General features: G+C 51.5%; 1 protein-coding gene across 1 annotated transcript in view; it reads left to right on the forward strand.

Annotated features, from left to right (window-relative positions):
* Window positions 1-483: 483 nt before the first annotated feature.
* Window positions 484-15,439, forward strand: part of SEZ6L (seizure related 6 homolog like) — a 60,396-nt gene continuing 45,440 nt past the window's right edge. The window contains exons 1-2 of the mRNA XM_065417657.1: window positions 484-1,267; window positions 3,362-3,495. Coding sequence (XP_065273729.1) covers window positions 484-1,267; window positions 3,362-3,495 — 918 coding nt within the window. The remainder of the gene's footprint in view (window positions 1,268-3,361; window positions 3,496-15,439) is intronic.

The raw sequence follows: 15,439 nt of genomic DNA on the forward strand, positions 1-15,439 counted from the left end.
ATGTTCTTAGCACAAGAGTGTATTGGCTGCATTGTCTAAACCAAACAGTAGTTTTATGTGATTAGAAGGTAGGAGATCAGCTTGATTAGGCGTCTGTCCTCCATTGGGCATGCAGTACAGTACATGCATGACAATAGCAAGGAACAACAGCACAATCAATCTCTTCCAAGTAAACCTATTCGCTGATGCGGATTGTAAAATTGTAGCAGTTCACAGAGACAGAGCTACAGCAGTACACTCGTCATGAGCAAATGAACCTTTCGAACCACTAACTTTTAGCAAAACGGACTCAAAGAGAAGCACTGAATTGAGCTGTGAGATAAGGCTCTCCGGGCTTGGCAAAAATCTCAGTGTCAGTCAATCAGTGCAGGGTCCTTATTGCTCTGCCATGATCAGAATGTTTGTGAGTGCGGCGGTGTGCTCAGGCAGCCGCCGGTCTCTCCGGGGGTTGATTTCCTGCAGTTAGGTACAGGGCATAATTTCATGCCCAGAATTTTCAATGCATCTCTTTTCCCTCCCTCTCTTGCAGACATTAACTCAGAGGGGAAGAATGCCCCTTCAAGGTCCTACCCACTCGGCTCTGACGAACTCCCAAACAACACGACTGGCAAAGAGAAGGGAGAGCCCCCCCACACCACAGCTCACAACCTTCTTCAGTCAGGAGAAGACTTCTTCGATTCTGTGACTGAGAAGATGACTCCATTGCCTCACAGAGATGTTCTACAAGAGCCAGCTTCTGCCCCTGAAGCCCATACAAAACAAACTTTCCCTTCCAAGAAGAAGCCACCTTCTCTAAAGCAAGTAAACACCGCAAGGAAGCATCTGAGACCCCAAACTACCCCAGCAATGCTTCAGAGAGCTGCCTCTCAGCCAAACCTGTCACGCCCCAGGTCCTTCACCTCTGCTGAAGAGCCTCATGCGCTGAGGAATGGGATTACTATGGCTACTGAAGCCAAGCAAGCAACCCCAGAGCTGCCACTGTGGGGTGGCAGGAGAGGAAGCAGTGGCACAACCAGCCAGTCTCCACTGCAGATTTCTCCTTTTACGTTACGACCTTTAATCCGCCAGCCCACCTCCCAAAGCCCAGAGACAGTAAAGCAGTCTGTGCCTGATGCGGCTGCTGTAGAAGGCGATACAATCGGCCCCAGTGCTAACAAGACAAGCAGTGCAGAGAACGAGATGAATGGATCTGCTTCCGAAGAAAGTCAAGAAACAACCACTTCCACCATCATCACGACCACAGTCATCACCACCGAGCACACGCCAGGTAAGCCCCCCTCTCTGCAAGGCCACAGCCCCACAAACCCCGAGCCGCAGGAGGTGGAGGAGGAGGGTGGAGGCGCCAGGCTGTGAAGTGAGAGAGGACACGCTTTCTGTGTCTGCAAATGTAGCGTGCACTTTTGGAGCTGCCCAAGAGCTTGCACGTTTCATTGGTGTCAAAAATCTGCACCAGTGCAATGGCGTGGCCACGTTCAGGAGACAGCTGCACGTGGCTCTCGTACGAAAGGCAGCCTGGCGCATAATGCAGGAGATGGAGTGGGAGCCAGCTAGCAACGCAATGGCATTGACACCGAGATTGTAACCCAAAGTCAAGTCTTTAAGGTATCCTTGGGGATCAGGAAGGCTGTTCTAGTGGAACCAGCAGAACTTAGTGAATGTGGAGCAGGAAACGGAGGGTTTAGAATAACCCAGGCTAAAGCCAAGGAGGAAGTCTCTGCTCGCAAGGAAGTGCCTGGCATGTGCCACCTCCATCCGCTGAGCGAGCAGAGTTGCTCCAGCTCACGGGGGTTAGCTCTCTTCTCTGCTGTGTGAGGGGCCCAGGAGCCAGAGGCCATGGGCTGCCAGCAGAGATGCACATGGTGATATCAGGGGTAGCCCACGGCCGGGGAAATAGGTTTCTTACATAAAACCAGGGATTTTTCCATCTGTCACGGGGGGCTCGACTCACCGCAGGGACGGCGCCGCCTCCTGTCACGGTGGGGAATTGCTCACCAGGTCGACGCCCCGACCAGCAGCTACTCTCTGAGCCTGTGCCCCTCTTGCTCCAAGAACCACAGCATCTTCTGTGTGACTCAGCCCTCCGGCCAGGTCCCTACGTACATGGTTTCCCCTTCCGGGGACGTGTATCAAAGTCCCTGCTCACCAGCCGTCTCTGTCAGTCCTCCCGTTCCCTGCCATAGGGGCTGCTCCCTCAGTGGCTGGCAGGGGAACCCAGGACTGTTCTCTACTCCGGGTTCCAGCTCGGGCCCTCTGAACAGCAGCCCAGGTGTGGTTCCCTCCTGCACCCTGCTGCCTTTCCCTGAGCCTCTTCCTCACCTCCGGGCCCTCCCCACGCCTCCGGGTTTGCCAGCCCGAGCCCTGGGCTACTTGTCCCTATGGCCCCCCCAAGTGCACCTCCCTCCTCCTGGGAGTGCCTGCAGACTACCTCCCTGCAGCCCCTCTGCTGCCAACTTCCTGCCTTTATAGAAGTCCCGCCTGTCCCCACACAGGTGAGCTTTCCCCAATCAGGACTTTCCTCCCAGGCTTAATTCTCCCCTATTGCATCCTCACTGGCTGATTGGGCCCACTCGAGCTCAGTTTGGGCAGTGCAGCTATCACCCCATCAGCAGGGCTGTCTGGGGCCCATCCCCAGTTAACGGTCCCTGGCGCTAGTGAGAGTCGTGTTGGGTTGGGAGGCGGGAGGTGGCGCTTCATTGTGCATCTGTACCTAACCTTCCTCACACACCTCACTGCTGTTAGGATGTTACTAGCCTGCTGTCCTCCCTCAGGGCCAAGCTACTGCCAGTCAAATAACAACCAAACTTCCAGGTAGGCTATTAGAAAAAGCTAAGGTCTATGGGCCTGATCCAAAGTCCTTCACTGGGAGTCGTTCCATTGACTGCCAGGGGCTTTGGACCAGGTGTCTGAATGAGCCGTGCTCTGCGGTGCAGTTAAAAGGTGCAGGTGCTGTGCTCATTCCAGAAGTGTTCGGATGGTTGGCAAGGTCTATCTGTAAGGAAACACGGCGTTGTGGCCTGCAGTGAACCACCTTAGTCAGGGTCACTGTTTGTGCGTATGCAGAAATGAAACAGGAGTGACTGCCGGAATCTGACTCCAGAAGAGACTTTGATACTGTCTCAGTCTCTGTTTCCCTGTCGCTGGTAAGTCGCCTGCAGAAGGGAACCTGCAGGGATGGTCTGAGCTTTTTTGGTCAGAGATCTCTTTTAAAAAAAGAAAAAGGGAAACAACATTTTTTCTTAGCTCTTTCCCCATCCCAAACCCGAAGCGTGGAAGGGGAGCTGGGACTGCCCACAAGGCTTGTTCCTCAGCCAGTGGGAAGCTCCCCACAGTTCATTATTAATTCATGTGGCTTTGCCTCCAGTTATCTGCAGCGTGAGCTTCTACGACCCAGAAGGCTACATTGACTCGACCGACTATCCCCCGCTTCCTGTGCCCAACTTCCTGGAGTGCACCTATAACGTGACAGTCTACACGGGCTATGGAGTTGAGCTCCAGGTAAGAACACGGTGGCACTTCGGGGCTGCTGTTTCCTCAGTGAGTCAGTGCCTGAAGCTGCCATCATGTAATTAAAAAATGTTGTAGTTCTCGTCTTCCCATCAAATGAGCATCGCTCTCCTGACATGTGCAGAGAGCAGCCTGGGACAGAATCTGCTGGGCTGGTTGGTGCTGGACACAAAGCCCCCGACTGCAGCTATTCACCACATACATGGGCACCTAGGGTGACATTTGTCCCTCCACCGTGGGCCAGCATTAGCTGTATGCACTCCATAGGCCCCGCTCCAGCCCCAGGGAATCCCCACCGGTCCCATCAGGCCACTTTGATCAATGTAGACTAGGACAAAAGAAACAGCCTCAGCTCAAGTGTGTGACGCAGTGGCAGGCAAAGAGAGGGGGAGCAGGGGCAGAGATCACCCAGTTCCCCCTGCCTGAGGTAGCAGTGTTGGGTCAGCCTGGGGTCTGATACTGGAATCTCAGACTTACTGTGCCAGGAAACGCCCCTCTCTGCAGAAGGGTTTTTCTAGGATTCTACCCAGCAGCCACTGCGCTTGTTCTTTGGGGCAGCAAGGAGAGGATCGAACACACACACATGCAGACAGCATGTCGGAAGGGCCACACTTGTAATGGAACATGTGTACATTAACGTAGATCCTGGCGGGCGAGCAGGGGCATAGACACAGTGCTGAAATCCTGCCCCTGAATGCAAGTGGCTTGTCAGAGCGAAGGAGCCCTCTGCCCATCCAACACCAGCCAGTCAGCCCCAGTTATGGTGATACTGTCACTAGCACATCTGCCATCCAAGGAGCTCAGAGTATTTAATACCTTGTCCTCCAGAGCACCCTGCAGCCAAGCTTCTCCATGCACTTTACAGCTACCAGCTCGTTTACCGTCCCACCCTGCTGAGAACCAGCTCTGCCTCATTCCCAATTTACAGATGGGAAAACTGAGGCAGGGAGCAGTGAAGTGACTTGCCCAGAGTCACACAACAAGTCAGTGCCAGAGTCCCAGTACCCTAACCACGAACCCCACTCCCGGCTTAGCACACGCATCATAATGGTGTGAAGGTTTTACACGCCTCAGCCTGCAAGGAAGGCAAAGCTTTAGCAAAGACAAGGGCACTATGCAAACCAGTGGCTGAGTGTGCCTGCACTGTCACGTACCCCAGTGTAAACGAAACATGCTCCCACTGAAGTCAGTGGCCCTGATTCAGGACACGTTTACACTGGCTTTGCTTTTGTCAAAGTTTTCCCAGAAAATTAAAACTTTTTGGCAAAAAAATCAAACCCAATTTTTTCCATCCAAAGCCTGATTTGGAATGCTGCCGCAGTGCCTGATGGGAGTCGTAGGTCAGGCACCTTGTGCCCCTGTTCTCATCTACATGGGAGTCCCACGGCTGTGGTGGAACCTGGCCAGGGAGCCCCGCCCATAGGGGAGATCAGAGGGAGGTACCACCCTGCAGTATTTCCAAATCAAAATGTTGGGGGTTTCGCCAAATCTTTTTGACTTTGGGGTTTGTTTGTTTTTTCATGAAAAGTCAAAATTTTCCCAGAAAAGTAAATACTTTTTGCAAAAAGTTTAGCTTAGTTGAAAAGTCCGTTTTCAGTCCAAGAAGAATTCTGATAGACAAATATCAACTAGCCCTAATTTCTATCGGTCCTGCTTCGGGCAGTTTTCACTTACACTGGCCATTCCATGCATGTTTGTATGTCCATCAACTCCCCCCCTCCATATAGAGCCCCAGGCTCACGCCCTATGTGCCAGCTGGGAGGGAGGCTGAAACCAACAAGAGCACTGGACCTACATTTCAAACTCATGTAAATTATCACCCTTGCATTCCAAAGAAGCCTCCGTGCCCTAGACAAACAGAAGGAGACTAGTAGGATAAACTCCTGCCTAACATGCAAGGTGAACGATATACACAACTCCAGCTGCAGCTACACATAACATTCATCAGGTGGTGGCTGTAGTTTACCATTTATTGATCACCAGTGCTGGCCAGCTGTATATGTCACTTCCCTACTGCTCACCTGCCATATGGTCATATAGATTATTTTGCCTGGTGCAACTGCTACTACAAATGAGTCTGACATGGCAAAAACTCCAGATTCTTCCTAACCCATGTCACAAATAAACTATAGAAGGGAGCTGGTACAGTTTGATCCCCAGATAGATCAAAGCTTTAAAATACCATCCAATTAACTTTAACACAGGGACAATGGCAAGCAATTTATTCCCCAAACAGACATCCTGCCTTGATAGCTAGGAGAAAAATAAAAAGCATTCTCTCCAAATTGACTGATTGCTCCTCCTTTGTTCCCCAACTCTTAATGGGATGGGCTCTAAATGGAAGCGCCCACGTGTCAAGAGAACCCAACAGTTCTGCTATTCTTAGGTGCAGAGCTGACTCCGTAGGAATCCCCCTGTTATATCCATGACACAAATTCAGTACCAGGAAAATGCACTATTTCCAAGTAAGAACATGTGTGCGCCTCAAAGCGCAGCACACGCCTGGGGCCGCACCTTTTGTTCATGTGCAATACTGGCCCGTGTCTGATAGCGGTCACCAGAGGAAATCACGTTCACCAACATGGACCATAATCCTCAGGCGCAGAAGAAATAAACATGCGGCCACACGTGACAAGAGAGTAATGGTAACGATGTGTAGTATACACCCAACGGCCCTGATCGGGATCCGGACACCAGGGTGCTAAGCGCTGTACAAACACAGGAAAGAGACACGCCTACCCTGGCGGGTTTGCAGACCCCGGAGTCCGCAGACATATTAGCGTTATTATGATTTAATATTAACAGTCACAACCACCTCATTGTGCTCAATGTTGTACAAACATAGGAAAGGCCAGTGCCTGCCCCAAAGAATGCGGGTCATGTGACGGATGTGTCAGACCCACTGTTTGTGGAATTGCCATATGCCAAGGCCGGCATTCAGCACGGTGCTTAGGGACTACTCGGGTGATTTAAGTTAGGCATGCCCTTAAGTAGCTTGCTGGATCGGGGCCCCTGTCTGGCCAATTATGAACGTTCCTGCAGGCACAATTAAGGCGCTGGAGAAATATATTCAGCCCAGGTGCTCTGATTAGGGGCCGTCCCACTGGGGTCAGCTGCAGAACAGTCACTGACACGCCATGGAAACAGCTCTCACTCCTTGCTTAGTGTGTGCAGCTGAAATGAGCTGTTCCTGGGAAAACGGTGCTAATATTTCCCTGCGTTAGAAGCCATCCTGGAAGCCTGGCCAGGTAACTGATAAATAAGCCCCAGAAGGAGAAGAGCAGTTGCTATCTGTCCTTGAAACATGAGTAAAACAACATCAGCGTAGTCTGTGCACTAGACTAGAGCTCTCCTTGGGACCTTTTTCTTCTTCAGTTTTCCCCATGTTACAATTTATTTCTTATTAAGCTACATCCACTTTTAATCTCTGTAATTAGCAACGTGCATTCAAAGGAACGGGCGAGCTTGTTCCCACCGTTATGCGTGGCTGGACTGAAGGAGAGGGCTGACCTTGTTGCAGCCTGATGGAAAGGGTGTTCATGGAATTAAGTGTAGCACGGTCGTCAAGTGGAGCGAGCATTGGGGCAAACACTGAAACGCTGGCATTTTATGCATATTTTAAAAACTTTTCTCTAACAAGAACTCCGTCTCCTGAATCGAGAGGGTGCTAAAGACAAACTGCTCTGCTGTAAATTTGCCTCCCGTTGTAACCCATCCAGTGACATCATTCCTGACCTTGCTCCGTTGTAGGTCAGGGTTTTAATGGAGCATAAAATTAGCCTCTCCGCCTTCAGAACTCCCCTTTTCACTTTGCTGATGCGTCTGAGGCTCTTAGCCGTTATATTACAAAGCAGATCTGCCTTTGTTGAGCACAGCCTTGCCTGGCTCCGAGCACATATCTGCTCTGCACAGGCAGCATTCGTTTCTCACCAAGCTGTGTACAGGACAGGAGTCATGGCTGCATGACACACAAGTACACCCAGATCTGCTAAGCCACTGGGGGTCTCTGAATGTAAAGCAAATCAGTCACTAGGTTTGAATGTACAAGCAGGTGGGCTAGGTAGCAGCAGGGGAATGTAGCGAGCCTCCCCGCCCCCCATACACACACCCCTCGCTAATTCTCGCCACTATGCCCAGCCCAGGCCCGGGCGCAATGATCTGATCACAGATGACGGGGGTAGGTTTTAGTGGGGAGGCTGGGGGATGTATGGGGAGAGAATTTGTTTCACAGCCCCATACAACAATGTGAAAGCTGGCTGCCCTTGCTAAAATACTCAGCCCACTCTAAGCAACATCCTTAGAGCAAGAGGAACAGCCAGGCCCGAAGCGTCCAAGAACGGGGAGTTATCCACCGTAATAGGCACATTTTGGAGAGCAGGACGGGGGGGATGCTTGAAAAGAAAAGCTCTGTAAAGAAAGCATGTCTGAGCCTAGCACTTTGGATACATTGCTGGACAATGGTTAATCTCTGATAGAATATAACCTCTGCAGAGCAATACATGGAAATAGGGCAACATTTGGAGTAATCTGTGCAAAGCCGCCAAGGGAAAGCTCTAACTTTGGACTTTTGAAGCCAAGAATATAACTTACTGTTTCGGGCTAGCAGCCCCTCTTTCCCGGTTTTCCCCTCACGTAGGTGAGCAGTGCTCACGTCCCTTCACATGTGCGGCTTATGAAGGGAATCCAAATATTCCTGCCTGAGATCAGTTCCATGCTGGCCCAGTCTCAGGGTGAGGCTGTGGGGTAGCCAGAGAGTGGAGCTGTCCCTGCTGCTATGGATGGGAAAGTCCCATTGCTAGTCTGGGCCGCAGGAACACATACAGCTGTTGAATGGACTCAGCTAACCCTGTTCTGTTGCCTGGCTGAGGGCTGGCGAACAGGGCCCTGAGCAGGTACTGATGGTGAGGCAGGAAAGGGAGCCAGGGGGCCCATTTTTCCATATTATGGTGCAGGACACTGCAGTACAAGTGTCCCAAGTACAGGCAGGCTGGAACCCACCTGCATAACTTTGTCTCCTGCCTCCTCAATACCAGCTGCCTGGAGATGAAAACAGCAAGAAACTCTTCCCCTCCGTCCAGCCTCTAATGATCTCCCTGGCAGATGGGCTAGAATCTATGAGCAAACGGAAGGGAAATAAGAAACCCTTGCTCCTAGGATCCCCACGCTGGAGAAGCCTCTCCTGGGATCACTGAATCGGACGTGGGGCACCATGCTCTGGTGTCAAAAGCTGGCTCACCTATCGCCAAGGGCAGCAAGTTCTGTGGAAGACTCTTTAACCAGCTTTGCGATTTATTTCAGATGGAGGCTGGAAATAGCATGCAGGGCAAGTGAGAGACATTTGATCTCTTCTCATGCTTTAATCTCTATATGGCATGTAGTGTATCAGATATACAGGTGAGTGCGACGGGAATGTGGCTGCACGGAAGGATAGTCCTTACGCCGAGAATATCACCAAAGACACAGAGCACTAGTGTGTGCAGCTAGAATAGTGCACGCTTGGACTTCGCAGGCGGAAATGCCCCCGTGATTCCAGGTGTCACTGTTATCCTGTCACGCCAGTTTAGAAGGAGATAAAAGGGAAGTCGCTGAGCTGAACCCTGGATAGGTCACAAGACCAACATGAAGGTAAATTACCTTAGAGAGACAGTCGGCAGGAGAGGGAATTAAATGCCCTAAATGTCATGTGAGGTCCATGCAAATCATCAGTAACTGCAGAAAATAAACAAACACTCAAAATATGAGAAGTCTTTGATTCCCTCCATACCAAGGGCTTTTGACACAGGGCTAGTGAGGCTGAAAATGTCTGCCAAGTGCTTTGATGGGTAGAGATGCCATCCAAGGGCTAATCATGATTAAAGATGTAGACGAGGAAGCAGGTCTGTCAGTGTTTGGGCTGTCCCTGGCCCACGGCCCCTCCACTCTCAGGGGAGCGCTGTGGTCTAATGATACAAGCACCGGAGATCCTGAATGCTAATCCCAGCTCTCACACCAACTCCCCGTGTAGCCCAGAGGGTGTCACGTCCCTGCTCCGTGCCTCAGTTTCCCCTCTGTAAAATGAGGCTCATTGTCTATTTAAATGCCTCCCTTGTACTTGTATTTTAAGGATTAATTATCCAGTGTTTTAAAGTGATCAGAAGAGGGAAAGTGCCAACTAAGCGTCATGTATTATTCGCACAGCCCTTGTCAGAAGCTGTTGAGGACGGGGTTGTTTAGCCGCACACTACTCCCGGAGTCCCGGAAGGGAAATAACCTGGGATTTTCAGATGGCCTGAATGGCTGATCAAAGCACTGATGACGATTATCTTTACCCATCTCGGAGGGATCCCGGCCTCACCCATCTAGTCTGAAGGAGAAGAGAGCAGCCCAGCGTGATGGCCTGATGAAAAGATTAATGGCTTTCCTGCTGCTCCCTCTTGTTTTGCCAGCCTGTCATTTAGAATCCCTTCCCCCCTCCTTTAATTATTTTACATGTACAGATGCTCCCAGCTTCACCGGCTACAAAGCTAATTACATGAGTCAGGTGCGGAAATAGTGCAATGCCATTCTTTCCCCCCGCCACGTAGTCACTCCTGCTGGTAATTGCTGGCATTTAAAGTGATTTGGATTTAATTCCTGACTCCTGTAACGGAGAGAAGCAGAAGAGGCCTTGCTGAAATGGTCACAGTGGTGGAGTGGCAGGGGAGAGAGACAGAGAATCCCACCTAGGATATTGGATATTAGGAAACACTATTTCACTAGGAGGGTGGTGAAGCACTGGAATGGGTTCCCTAGGGAGGTGGTGGAATCTCCTTCCTTGGAGGTTTTTAAGGCCCAGCTTGACGAAGCCCTGGCTGGGATGATTTAGTTGGGGTTGGTCCTGCTTTGAGCAGGGGGTTGGACTAGATACCTCCTGAGGTCCCTTCCAGCCCTGATCTTCTGTGATTCTATAACACCGTTAGGGCTGCATCAGCTAAACCGGGCAGCCCCATTCATGTTATGCAACTTTGCAGTAGCTCCTGTTTGGTTTCTAAGTGGCTTTTGTGCTGGTGCTGGTGCTGGGTTCCCTGGGCTGGAGACTGCACAGCCCCAACCTGGGCAGCAGCCGTACAAACTCCCTACCCGGCCCGGAAGGGTCGCTGGGCGACAGAATAGCTGAGCGTACGTCTGCACTGCAGCCGCTATAGCAGCCCAGCTCTGGCGCTGCAGCCGCTGTCGTGTAGACACTCCCTGCATTGCAGACGGGTTTCTCCATCGAGGCAGGTGATCCACCTCTCCGAGAGGCAGGAACTAGGTCGGCAGAAGGACTCCTCCGTTGATCTAGCTGCGTCTACAGTGGGACTTAGGTCAACCTGACTACGGCCCTCGGAGCACAGGATTTTCCATAGCCCTGAGCGAGGTACCGAGGTTGACCTACGTTTTAGGTGTAGACCAGGCCTTAGTCATCAGAGCATCAGTGGAGAGACCAGGCCCTGCGAGTTGCGGCAGAGGCTTTGTGGCAGGGACACACACACGTCTCTCCGGTGCAGCACAGCTGTGGTCTATATTCAGGACTGGATTCCTAAGTCAAACCCCTATGGACGGTCCAGGGGATTCAGGGCCTGGTCCAGTCCCCACCAGAGACAATGGAAAGGCTCCCTCTGGTCAGGCCTAGTGGTCAGAGGCAAGGGCCAGAGTCAGGAGTCGGAAACCGAGCTGGGCTGGAGCAGGGCAGGGAACAAGGCAGGCAAAGGAGCGATGGCAGGTGCGGGCCAAGTGCTGCTGCTGGGCTGAAGAGCAGTCCTGGCGATGCCACTCAGCCACGCTGGTGCTGCGGTTACCAGCTGATCCCAGGCCCCTCATGTCTGACATTAGGCCCCAGTGGTATTGGGAACTGTACCTTTAAGTGGTTTAGCTGCCCAGACAGGAAGGCTGCGGGACGGGTGCTGCCGAAGCCTGTGCTCTGTTCTGCAGAGGTACTTGGGAACTAACTCACTGAATAAAGGGGATCTCTTCCCAGCCCCTGGGGCCCCGCGTGGTTACTGAACAGCGCGGCCCCTGGCCCAGCGCACACTGTTGTGTTCTGCGCACTGGAGGGATGGCCTGTGCAGATCACAGAACAAAACACTGCCCTTTGTCCCTCATTAGCTCTGCTGTATCAGTAGCATTGACGGGAATGTCTAGTTCAGAAACACACAGGAAAAGATCTCCCTGTTTAAGCCTTTTAATGGCATCACAGCAGCAGCAGATGAGAAGGCAGAAAAACTGAAGCTGAATTTAAACAAAAGCCCTTCTCTGTGATGCATTTGGATAGAGTAATAACTCATTAAATGGGTTGATGGAAGGAAAAAAAACTGGAAGAGTAAAGATTCATTACTACATTACTAACATCTTGTAATATAGATTAAGAGACAGAGCGACGTAAAAGAGAAAAGCTCATTACCATGTCACCGTGCGGGAGTTAAAAAAAGAGAAAGAAAATGAAAGTCCCTGGCAAGTTCTAATAACTTCTCTCGAGCAATTCGCTCCTGCACATGCCCCTGAATGGAGAACCCCTCTGCACACCTCAGCAGCTCTGTCATCCTGGCCTTACCCCAGCCTGAACCCATTGAAGTCAATGCAAACTTTCCCACTGACGTCAGTGGCCTGTGAATCCGGCCCTTGATGAATTATAGGGGAAATTCAGCTCTGTGCATAAGGCCTAGGTACCACACATGGGGCTGAAGTGGGATTTAAGTGGTACCTCAGCCTTGTGGAATATAAGTGGCTCCTAACTAGACTTTGTGCTGGCGCTCTGCCCAGGGTGAATCTCACCTTATTAGACGTTTCAGACCCCAGTCCTCTTACCGAGCCCACTGCAAGCCGCCCAGCACATCAAGCCCTGAGCCACTGACATGCTGCAAATTAGGTCCCCGCATCGCAGCGATAAGGACAGAGCAGCTAATTATAATAAAATTACATTTATAAAAAACTCTTGACATTCTTGGCAAGAAACATCATTTCCTTAGAGAGATTTCCGCTAAATGTAAAGGTGTTTGGGTTTTTTCTAGGGGGTGAACGAGCCTGTTCGTTTGGGTTGGAAGGATTCTTCCCCCAGCCCCCGTCTTAATGACACATGTTCCAGGAGCTTAAATTAGTTCACTCTTTGATTTCCCTTTGCAGTTCTTGGCAGGAAGCTGCACATATGGTACCTGGCACAAGGCCACTGTACCAATGTGTAGCTGACAGTTATCCCAGACACAGAGGGGAGTCCCCTGGACTGTGCTGGTTACCTACCTCCCCGTGATAAAGGAGAAATCTGCTTCAAGAGAGCAAGAACCCCCCCGGCTCTTTCTTTCATCCTCTTCTGTACGTTTCCCAAGTACAGACTAACCCGAGACAGAATTGAAATAGCTGGAAAGTGACTGCTGCCATGCGGGCTGCCGGCTAGAGCAATAGCTCTGCAAAGCCTTCCCTCGCAGGGGCCTGCTGCTGACGCCTGTCAGGAAAGCCTGCGAGTAAGATTGCTGGGTAAGTGCTGCAATGCATTAATCAGCACCTGCCCCCTTCAGAGATCTGTCTCCAGCCTACATACCAGTCTGAAATTTCTCCTCCGCAGACAGGCCCTGAACATGGGGAAAGCAGCCGTAAAGCAGAGCTGCTCCAACGACTGTTCCTTTAATATTTCCCTCTCAATTTGTCAGCGTGACTTTGGGGCTGGCCTTCACCTGACAAACCTGGTTTGGAAACAGAACCATCCTTGAGTGATTTCAGCACAACGCACGCCAGGAAGTCTCTGGATTTTTCCAGTGATTCAGAACAGACACAATGAGCTAAATCCAGCCCAGGTGAAAACCCAACGGAAGTCAGTGGAGTTGCATTAACTTATACAAAGGCTGAGTTTGGCTGTGTTCATATCAGCTATTCCAATTAATCCACCCCTAATCAACAAGGAATTAATGTTTAAATCTGAGCCCAGGTCTCTGTCTGCCTAGAGAGGTTTTTCATTGGGGCGTTTGCCATTGGAGTCTGGAACAAACAAGGCAATCGTGTACAAGTTGGGCACATGTTCGTTGCATGCTCCTGTGCACGTAGGAATCGAGCTCTCAGTTCTTGCCTCTCATCCAGGAAGCCCAAGAAAAAGTGAATTGCCCCCCAAAACAAGCACACGTGCAGGAATCTCCAACTCCCCCCCCCCCACGCCAGTGCCTGGCACGGAGCCCTAATGCTGCTCCTTCCCTTCTGAGAGCCCCCTGGAGTCGAGTCTCCTCTCCCACCAATTTCACAATGGTTTCAATGAGGTGCCCCCTGATTTACACTGGGGTCCGTGAAAGGAGAATCCACCTGCCCTCTCCCCCAGCCCAGACTGTTAGTCTGAGCCCTCCAGGAAGCGTGTCAGGGAGCCAGGACCCAACCCACCACAGCCTCGGTAAATCAAAGCCAACCCAGTCTGGAAGTGAAGTGGAACCAGTGGGGGCCATGCATTCCCTGCAGCGAATGCAGCCAGAGGGAATGCACCATGGGCCAGCAGCATCCCGGGGTATCTCCAAGCTCTCAGTCGAGACATCACCAAGGCAGGGCTCACCGTGGCCAGGTCTGGAGCCTAAAGAGAACCCCGCAAAGACTAGCCAGGGCCCATTTGGTCAGCCATGCCTGCTGGGCCTGCAGAAGCAGTTGGGGAGGGAGAGACCCAAGATCACCTCCATGCTGTGAGCAGAGGGGACAGCCCTCATTGCCACGCTGGTCCAGTGGTTAAGGTGATAAGACTTAGGAGAGCCAGGTTTAACTCCCTGCTCTGCCTCAGAGTTCCTGGATAACCCTGGGCAAGTTACTTAGCCTCTATGCCTCAGTTTCCCCATCTATAAACACAAGCCAGATTGCAAAGTGCTTTCACATCTACAGATGAAAAGTGCTGCATGGGAGCCAGGGATCCTTCCCCAACCAAGCAGCTTCGCCTCCCGCTGGCTGGCTAGGGCTTGACCTCAGGTAGCTCATGCTCCCAACACTGGCCAGGCACTGGGAGAGCCAGCTTGCCAGCGGGGTCTGAAGTGCTGAATGATGCTGAAGGTGGCTTGGATAGGGAGCACGGCCTCTCTCGGGCCAGCACAGTTGCTTTTGTTGTTCTGTTTCCAGGCTGAAAAAGTGAGCTGCCAATTTGTTTTCCTTTGAAAAATTAGAGACGAAAGCAGCCCACGGGTCAGTGGCGGTGACCCGGAATTGCTGGCATTATCCGTCTTGCGGATGAGTTCTGCTGTTATTACCCCAAGTTATAAAGCACGGCCCCTTGCTCATAACTTCCCAGTGATCGTAAAACCTGGATGGAACTTGTGACTAGTCCCATAAAGTGCATTATTGTTCCGCACCAGCAGACTAAAGGCATTCACTCCTCAGCCTTCAATGGAGCAATGTGGCTGTTGACAGCAGGGCTGGTCTGCAATGCCTGGCTGCAGCGATCAGACTGGTGCCATCGCTGAGGGCAGTGGGCAGCTGGCAGAGCCCTCAAAGTAAAGCAAAGTGGCTCTGGCCTTTGTCCCTTCTCTCTAGCGTGGGGCTCCTATGGTACTAATCCACGTGGCATCCAAAGGGATGATTTCCAAGGGCAGTTTAACGCCTGTTGACGCTCAGTGGGACTGGAGCATCTCACTGTCCTTTGTGCCATTGACACCTCCCCTTAAAGGATCTTCGCTGGCACATCTAAGCCCTGGCTATTAGGAATCCATTTCTCAAGCTACCCGGTCACGAGAACCAGGACCCCAGCTGTGCATCTTCCTTTAATCTCTCCATTTTCTTCCCACCTCCATCTGGGGTTATTACACCATTTTCTCTCCTGGGTATAATGTGTGTCACATGGATGTGGACACTAGGACTATAACCACATCCATTGGCATTCAGAGAAGGCAAACGCTGCTCTTTTTTACAATGGGCCTCTCTTTTCTCTGCTGGAGCCCCATCTTACATGGAATGCCCTTTGAAGTCAGTGGTCCAAATTCTCCTCGCCTTA

The sequence above is a fragment of the Emys orbicularis genome, chromosome 16, assembly GCF_028017835.1.
Source record: "Emys orbicularis isolate rEmyOrb1 chromosome 16, rEmyOrb1.hap1, whole genome shotgun sequence".
NCBI lineage: Eukaryota > Metazoa > Chordata > Testudines > Emydidae > Emys > Emys orbicularis.